This window comes from Plectropomus leopardus, chromosome 15 (assembly GCF_008729295.1).
Source record: "Plectropomus leopardus isolate mb chromosome 15, YSFRI_Pleo_2.0, whole genome shotgun sequence".
Classification (NCBI taxonomy): Eukaryota; Metazoa; Chordata; class Actinopteri; order Perciformes; family Serranidae; genus Plectropomus; species Plectropomus leopardus.
The window spans coordinates 5,623,467-5,632,747 of NC_056477.1; the positions used below are offsets into that span (position 1 = coordinate 5,623,467).

Below are 9,281 nucleotides of genomic sequence, written 5' to 3' on the forward strand. Positions count from 1 at the left end.
TTTACAATATTAATAAGATATATAACAAAAAATCAACACTTTGTTTCCGTGTATTCATACAATACTACCACACAAAATACTGCATGACTATGCTTTATCAATTTATGTCCCCAGCTCTGCAAACTATTATTCAAAGTATTTTTATGTCTTTGCTCATGTCTCTTAGGGGGTCTTTGCATGGAAAAGGCTGATTATTTTGGATTGAAGAATGCCAAACCTAATATTATGTACTGATATTCCGGTATTTGACAGACTGAGAACAAAATGGGAAACTATGTTGAATTAAAACAGATGCAAATTAAATTCTTATGCCTGCAACTTTGAGGCAGATGAGGCCATTTTTATCCCACATTTTCCATTCAGACTCTGGTTATTTGGCCTTGGTTTATTGGCAACATTCAAATATGTTTACAACAATACAACACGTCAGATTTTGGGTATAGACTGATATCTGATTGGTGTTGAAAAGACAAAACTGAGTGTTGACAAAGACACAGCGAAGGCCGATCCTCACAGTCTGATATTCATAAAGGGGAAACCAGTTGCAGACGCAGCTGCAGCTTTATTTAGTACCATGGTAACCTCAACAGACCTTTGTGGCATTTTTGCCAAACAGCATGTAATATGAATTGTGCCTCCAAATTTGTTTGATTCACATAATAAACAATTGTGAAAAGTGTGACTGATTTATTTGACAATGCAAACAACAACCTTCACAACAAGACCTCCACAAACAAACAAGCTTCAGGCCCAATGAAGCCTGCCACAATTACCGGCTCAACATATGGGCGCAGACCCACTCCATAGTACCCAGCCGTCTGCCATAATATTTACTGTACTGCTCGCAACCAGCCAAGAGTAATACAAGCTCAGATTTAATGCCTGTATTTCATAAAGTTCCCAGATAAAACACAGAGTTTGGGAGCATAAATGTGGATTTGCTGCCCCCGGTTTGTTGTAAAAAACTTTGAGAAGAGGAAGCTGTAGTGATAATTGTTTTTTTCTTTTTTCTTTTTTTTTTCGGAGCGGTGGTAATGTTGCCAGAAACTGACAACTTAATAAGTCACATTTTATTTTTATGTTTACAGAAGACTCTGTAGTCTGAGGCACCGGTACACAACTTGATTCGAGGGACTGTCGCCCCTGACAATCTGAAGAGGTTTCAGGGGATCCCAGCATTATCATTTCTGTTTCTGTTCCAAGATAAACAGCCCTCTGACACAATGTGCGAGGATGCCTGCTTCATGTGTTCTCACTTTATCATCCGTCTAAATCCAAATTTAACCACTAATATCCAGCAGTGGACACATTATTCAGATCTTTTACTGGCCAACAACTGCCCTGCCCTCAGGAAATCTGAGATTGAGTACTATGCCATGCTGGCCAAGAAACAGTAAAAATACTCCATCACAAATAAAAGTTCTGTTACTTTTTTTCTTTCATTTTAACAGGCGCAATGAAATATTATGAAAGTTAAATACAATTTTTTTTTTACATTTTTGTGCCGATCTGGGACTCTGACAGTCACACATAAAAGCTACAAAGGCAATTATAAAAATAAATAAATATGAATAAATAAATGAATGAATGAGACAGAAACATAAAATAAAATAAATAAATATGATAATAAATAATGGATAATATTTTAGTAAATTATGTATAATTAGCCTATGTATTAATAACAGGGAATTTACTAAAAATAGAAGTGCTCACTATGGAAGCAAACCCCTCTGTCATTAAATATGGTTATTTATACTGATGAATTAATATGTAAATGATGTAGCGATCATTTGACGCATTTTATGATTTAAAAAAATACTTATTTCACTATTTGTTAATTTACTGTGACAATGCATTATGTCTTATATGCTCATTTGAGTTTGTTTTTTAAATATAGTAACTTTCAAAGTAACTTTCAGGACTATATATAGCTGCAAAATAAAAGTAATGGAGTTAAAAACTAGGCCTGCAGTGTGTCCCTGTGAAATTCATTGAAGTTTGGCTATGATGAAGCATAAGGTGAAAACACTGGAGTGAAGCACACAAACCTCAGACTTGTTTCAGTGTTGTATCATATTTTAGGCCTGTGTTTCTGCTCGTGAACCAGATAATAGTCCACTTCATACCGTTTGGGAAACACTAACTTTTCCGCCAAATTGTTTTCACTTTTTAGCACCACTATAACTCACGAGCCGTTAAAATGAAATTGCGACACACATTATTTTCGCACATACCTTAACAACAGCTCTGTCCATGTTTTATCTGCCTCTGGCAAATGTTTGTCGAAGGAGCTTTGACCAAATCCGCCCGCCCGGCTTCCGTAGATTGATGACGTTGCAACCAACATGGCGGCATGCTCCAAACGAATGAGCTAAAAGCAAAAACACAACAAAAGTGTCGGTGAAAACATGAACAAACAGTGAATTTAAATTACCGACAGCGATATCTTTAGCTGCGAAGCATCCGCGAAGCTTTTAATACAAGATGTTCGGCGGAAGTTGCGCCGGTGTTGCAGTTTTAGTGAACGATGTCAGAGCCGAGGACGCATGCTGCTGCTGCAGAGTTCACTGAGCTGTGGAGGAGTGTCTCCAAACTTAATCACAACAAAACACACGATCAGACAAATGGACAGCAGATGCCTGGCTCATCAGCATCAGGTGAGGCTGCGGATCGATGTAAATAAACGATGATCTGCCGCTCAGTGCGATGAGTTTAACAACGGAACAAACTGATGCTCTGAAACAACTTTGTGCACACTTTGAGGAGTGGCGGTGGCTTTCAGGCGATCAAACACTAACAGTGATAGTCACGACATGCTATAACTTCTTACTTTGATGTCACAATACACCACACTAACATTTTTAAGTAACCTCTGGCATTCATGGATTTTTGACAAAGTTGCTCCACATTACGTTATGAGCAAAAGCAAAATGAGAGTACATTTTTAGCATCAAAAGCTTCTTAGTTAGATTGTTCAGGGTGTCTGTAGGTCTTTAAAAAGTAAAATGTTTTAAATTTAATAAATTTGGGGGCTTAAAAGTAATGAAATAGTCTCAATCGCCACCAAACATTTGATCCAATTTTACTCTTTTCTTTTTAAATGAGTCAAGCTCCTCTGTATGAAAGTTTACATTTCTGATGTTGCAAACCTGTAAATATACCACTAAAGCAAACATACTTTTACTTGATACTTGCACTTAACCTGTTAGCAAATTGTAAATTAACCTAACGCAGGCTGATAACCAAAGTTCTACAAAAAAAACTTGCAAGGGGAGCACATGTACTTCTGCCTTTATGTCAAAAATCATTTTTAACTTTGGTTGGTTTGGTTATTTGGATTTCTATGGTGTTAAAAAGAAAGCACTGATTGCATAAACTTGCAAAGATGTTCTCGCCTTAGCGTGTTGTTAGGATGATGGTTTAGCATTGAAAGTATCCAATAATGTTAGAAATCCTATAGATGTTGATAGGATTGATATTTGTTGGCATTATATGTTTTTTGCAAGACTTTTGGCCAACTAATTTAATTTGACCCTCCAAAAGCTTTTAATGTGACTCGTGTTAAGCCCAAACATTACTAATAAGTGCTACTTCAAAAGCTACATTTCTGTCATTATAAAAAAGCCTCTGAAACAGCATTTGACGCTTGATATCTGTTTGACACACAGATTTGCAGAGTCCGAAGCGCAGAGGCTGCAGCAGGTACCCCGGCTTGAATAATGGGGATTCTCCGGGTGATGTTGAACCATCACAAGACATTTTCTGGGATCCCACATCGCCCACTTCAGCTAATACTGGTAAACGACACAGATACTCAACACAGGAATCACAAACGTGCAAACCTGCTGAACATGCTTCTCACTGTTTTTCTTAGTGACCATTTGATGCGGGGATGTAAAATATTTCATAAATGCAAATTAATATTACATTACCATACATTTTATAACTGAATAAATGAAAACTCATAAATGATTTTCAAGGAGGAAATGAATAAACAAAATTCTAATGTGTGTTTAAATCAAAATTACTGATGATATTACAATTTGGGTCATGTTACTGAGTGTGATGTGCATTGTTTTAAGAACTGTTAGCAGTATAATTAGTGTCTGTTTTCAGGTTTGGGGCTCAGGAACCCTCGAGTTGTGGAAATATCAGATATCGTCAACCGCATTGCTCCAAAGGTCAGTTGTTTCTTGTTTTCTTGGTTGTGTCACTCAGTTCTGTGAGTTGTACAAAGGTTTCAGACTTCTTTAGTTCATATTTTGAAAGAAATTCCTAAACTTGTTTTCATGCGTCTTACACAGGATGTGAAGCGAAAGGGGACTGAGTCTCCTCTGCTGCAGTGGATCGGTGACAGTGCTGTCCCATGCACACCCGACATCCCAAAGCCAAGAGGCAGGAAGAAGTCCTCGAGGTGCATAATCACTTCATTTACAAAGATTTTTTTCTCTGATGCATCGTCATGCATTACCTGCTTGCAAAACAAAACTGCCATTCCAAATTTTTTGTTTCTTCGGCAGTCAGGTTCTGTCCTGTTTTTCTGTCTGTACAACAAGGAACTGAGCTGCTGGAAACCTGAATTTCCCTTTGGGATTATTAAAGTTACCATCTATCATCAATCATGATATTGGTCATTTTTACTTGTAGTACTTAAATATTTTAAATTCACAGTAGCTGTTTTCCTGTTTTTGGATTGTTGATTATTTTTCCCTGCTTCCTCTCTACAGGCAGAGCAGTGTTGACGACCTCCTGAAACTGGCCAGGCAGTTTGATGAGAACATGCAGCAGGACAGGGAGACTTCAGAGCAGCTCAGCACCGTCAACAAGAACCTGAATGAATGTGCAACTACTTCCAAAACAAAACTGACAGAGACATCGCCCCCCGGCAATGTGAAAAACCCAAAGTGCCCGTCCTCTGCGGATCAGGTGGAGGCAGAGCTGCACGCTCTGTTTGACTGCTCCACTCAGAAAGTCAGCGGCCGGCTGAGCCAGGGCTCCTCGACATCAGCCTGTTCACAGGAAATAAAACACCAACCTTTGACTTCGACTTTAGCCGAACCCCGACAATCAGAGCTCAAGTCAGCTGACCAGTCTGGCCCAGCTGCACATCCTGCTGAAGATAAAGGATCTTTTGGTTCTAGTGCGAAAAACTGTGATGACTTTGAAGACGACTGGGAGAACGATGACCTGCTTAATGAATCTTTTGTGCTGGCGATGACCCAGAATCCTGACCAGCAACATGACACCAACCCTAAAACCACCTTGCAGTCCAACACAAAGACAAACACTACTCAGATCACCTCCGTTTGCAAAACTGCTGCAAATACAACCTCTGCACATCAGCCCTCAAACTCCAAGCCAAGCTGCAGTGTGCTCCAGGAGCTGTGTCCCAAGCCAAAGACTACCAACCGAAGCACTTTCAAGTTACAGGCCAACCCTCACTTCCAGCCCAAGGTGGCTGCCAAGGAGGTTTCCAAGTCCACTTTCACCGCTCTACAACCTAAATCAGAGATGTCTGACCAAAAATCTGCAACCGCAAAGACACTGTCTATTCCCATTCCTGACAAGATCGCTAATGATCACAGAGGGACTCGTGTAGCTGCAGACTCTGCTAAAGACATCTCAGACAGCTTATGGGATGATGGGGATGATGACGCGCTGCTCTACCAAGTATGTGACACCGTGGAGCGGATCTCCAACAGTCAGTCGAGCCCCGGCAACTGCCAAGAAAAACAAGATTTTGCTGCAGACAGACAGCGAAAGCCCCCTGCGCCTCTGCCAATCGACACGTTGCAGTCCACGAACATCAATGCTAAGAGCAAGTCGCCATGTGCTTTTGTTCGTTCTAACTCCTTGCCGGGGGCCAGCAGAAACACTGTGAACTACCAGGGATGGAACGTTCCCATGAAAGGTGCCAGCAACGAATCACGGATGTCTCAGAGCCTCCCAGGAAGCCATGTGAGTCTGGGCACATTTAACCAGAGCAGGGATTCCTCTGGAAGTTTCCAGGCGGGGAATGTGGACATGAAGCCACATACAGTGACAGCCAGAGCACCGCAGAACCCCAAGTCCCATCACACAGCCTTCAAGAGAAATGTATCGGACTCAGCAGCTATAAGCAACAAAGGTAAGCTGTCTTTAATTTGATGTTTAACCCTGAGCTCTTTTAACCCTTTGAGACCTGAGTAACCGGGCTTGATTTCCAGGAAATTTGTAAAAAGTGAGAAGAAACTGACCTGAAAATTGGCACACAAAAAACGAAAAGGAAATGAGTTAATAAAATAATAAAAACAAGGAAATTACCTGAAAATTAGGTTTAAATTAAAAGAAAGGAAAAAGGTAAAATAAACAAATAAAAACAAGGAAATTAACTGAAAATTAGTAGAAATTAAATATCTACATTTTAAAAAGAAAAGAAAAAAGGTTAAAATACATGCATAAAAACAAGAACACCCCAAAAAATAGAAATAAAGAAAAGAAGGTTACAAAATGCAAATAACTAAACAAAAACATATATATACTTGTACACATATATATAAGTGTAAATAGTTTTTAACACTGCCCTATTTTACTATAAATGCATTTCAAATACATTTTTCAATAATTTCTTATTTTTATTTATTTTTATTTCATTTCATTTTACTTTTTACTTATTTTCAGATAATTTTCTTGACACCTTTGGTTAATTTCTTAAACCAATTTACTCAGGGTTCAAATGTTTGTGTGCGTTGTGAAAGGCGTCTGAAAAAGCACAAGAAAGCTGATCCAGGTTTCAGAGGGTTAAAGCATTAGAACATAATGTAAATGAAGCTTTAGTTTAAATGTTTGATAATGTTATCACAGAGGATTGCATGTTTAGGAATAAGTCGAAAGGAAAATGTATCAACACTTACTTTTCTTCAAAACGTTAGAGGGAAAGCATTTGATAAGCTATACTTATTAACATATGTAATAACAAAATTCATTTTCATTATGACAAAGTTAATTCCTTTTACTTGATGCATCTTTGCAGTTTGTCTGTCCCATCTACTGTCCTCAATACTTTGCAATAAGCCTCGATATTGAAGTGAAAACTCACAAGTAAAACAGATGTCACATGTTGTTCTTATAATCACTGACAGTTCAGTGCATGTGCACATGAATGATTCTCCCCCAAAGCAAGTAAACACAGCGCAATGGCTTTAATTTGGGACGCTGTCAAGAGTCCAAACCTCAGGAAGCTTCATTGCCAATGAATTGCAGACTGATTTTCTTCTGGACATGGAGGGGGATTTTGTACTTCCAAATGAGCTTCACCATGGGTACCCACTGCTCCTAGTTATGGTAGCAAAAGTTTTTTGTTAACAAATTAAAACTCGGTTATTTTAGGTCATAGCAACGACACACACGTTCCGATGTAGGGCTGCTTTTGTCTTTTTTCTTAGGGTTTTTGCAATTTTTTGAATTCTAAATGTTTTTTTAGCAAACCGTGTTCACTGTTTCCATTTATTAGTTTCACTTCTGTTCCTCCTTTCTAGTTTTCGTCACAAGCCAGATGACGTGGAAGTGCTCTGCAGCTGAGATCGAGAGGAAGAAACAGGAGGCCTTGGCCAGGAGGCGACTGCGAATGCAGAACACTCAGAAACCGTAGAGCAGCGTCGCTCTGACTGAAGGGATATTGTTGTACTGTAATAAGTCTTTACAAAACTCATTCCACACCAGCGTTTCAGCCAGCTCCTTATGAAGATGTTACCAATGACGATATCTAACATGATGTCATGTTGGTGTTAAAAGTTCAGTATTAGAGATTTACAGAAAGGACCTCGTGTCTATTTAAAAAAGTAACTAACTGCTGTAAGAGCTGCTGGACATTTTCTCTGTAAATGTAGAAAGATGTTTACATGAAGCGAGTTTTATGCACAGATTGATGCGAGTCTCAGATCTGGTGCTGGGATAACATTACAAGAGATTTTAATTTGCCTTTTTCACTTTTTTATCGTGACAAATAGTTTACATTCACTTGTTAAAAATAATCCTAATTGCTGAATAACACATTTAATGTTATGCGGCATTGTCAGCTCTCTGCACATATTTTGGATAAGAAATGTTTTTCCTGAAGTTTGCTTTTGTTAAAAGTAGTGAATAGTCTCTTCTGATTTTTCCCTTTTAAGCTGCAATAGCAACAGCTGACAGACATTAAACAAAATATGCTGATATTATCCATCAGACATCAGTGTCTACAGTTCACACTGCATGTGTTCGATAAAACAGATAGCGTGTCCGCAACTTGTATTGATGGCACACTGAAAATATTTTGCAACTTTATAATTAAAAGAGAATTGCCTGAGGTAAATTAACACAGTGTTGTAACATAATCTAAAACCTTTGCGTGGGGCCAAATTGCAAATTTAATAGTTGGGAAAATAACATGTCTTTGTGACACAGCAGATTTAGTTTAGTTTCTTATTTGTATTTCTCTCTGTTTTGTGCACGTCACATTTTTTTATGATTTCAATTTTGCACAGAATTAAGTGTCATACTGTACAGACAGTGTTATAGTACTCTCCTCTTAAAGCATACTTTTGGACCAGTGAGACCACAATCAGATAAAAATGTTGGTGACCACTTTGTTTCTACCTTAGTGCCTTAGTATGTCACAACGAGTTTGACTCCAGCCTCCTTCACTGAACAACATGATGGATTTGGCTGTATACATTTTCCTAATTTATATGTAATGTTTATGCCTTTTACACTATTACTGTTTTTCTATGCTTCTGCTCTTTCCTGCCAAACCCACAACAAAGGAATAAACATTTGAGACTGAATAAATGTGTTTCGTTTTCATCATTTTCATTGGCTTGAAATTGCAACTTTTATGCTCATACAATGCAGGTCAATTGCAACGCAGTGCACACACATAGCATAAACACTCGGGTGAGTTTTGTCCATTGAAAAAAGTTTCTCAATGATGTTGACAAAAAGAAAGGCAGCATCACTGTGAGGAATTCTATGGATGGCAGGTAAGGAAAAAAAGAGCATGGAGCCGCAGATGCTGAGAAGATGCAGACAGTTTGATCTTTCTGTTGTTCTGATCTTTTGGCGCCTAAGAGTCAAGTTTAAAAAAAAACAATGGATGCAACATTTCTGAAAATGCAACTTTCACCTTGCAAATGCCCAGCCCAGCCACCAGAGGAAAATGTTTGCATCACATGTTTCTGCAAACCACACATATGTTACATTTGTAAGTTTCATACATGTCATATCAACTTTTCGAAAGTGCGTTAATATATGAGCAGATTTTG

At 38.5% G+C, this 9,281-nt stretch overlaps 1 protein-coding gene across 1 annotated transcript; it reads left to right on the top strand.

The window, feature by feature from the left end:
• The first annotated feature begins 2,345 nt into the window (after positions 1–2,345).
• LOC121954567 (ewing's tumor-associated antigen 1-like) lies at positions 2,346–8,796 on the top strand. The gene is made up of 6 exons (XM_042502150.1): positions 2,346–2,657; positions 3,669–3,797; positions 4,117–4,181; positions 4,305–4,414; positions 4,728–6,127; positions 7,518–8,796. Exons 1-6 carry the CDS (start codon positions 2,528–2,530, stop codon positions 7,628–7,630), a joined length of 1,947 nt encoding a protein of 648 aa, XP_042358084.1. The 5' UTR covers positions 2,346–2,527; the 3' UTR covers positions 7,631–8,796.
• Positions 8,797–9,281: the final 485 nt, after the last annotated feature.

Excerpts from the sequence above, each read along its gene's own strand:
- LOC121954567 (XM_042502150.1), top strand. The coding sequence starts at position 2,528 with ATGTCAGAGCCGAGGACGCATGCTGCTGCTGCAGAGTTCACTGAGCTG. Across the intron at positions 3,798-4,116 it reads GCCCACTTCAGCTAATACTG|GTTTGGGGCTCAGGAACCCT; the intron begins GTAAACGACACA and ends GTCTGTTTTCAG. Across the intron at positions 6,128-7,517 it reads AGCAGCTATAAGCAACAAAG|TTTTCGTCACAAGCCAGATG; the intron begins GTAAGCTGTCTT and ends CCTCCTTTCTAG.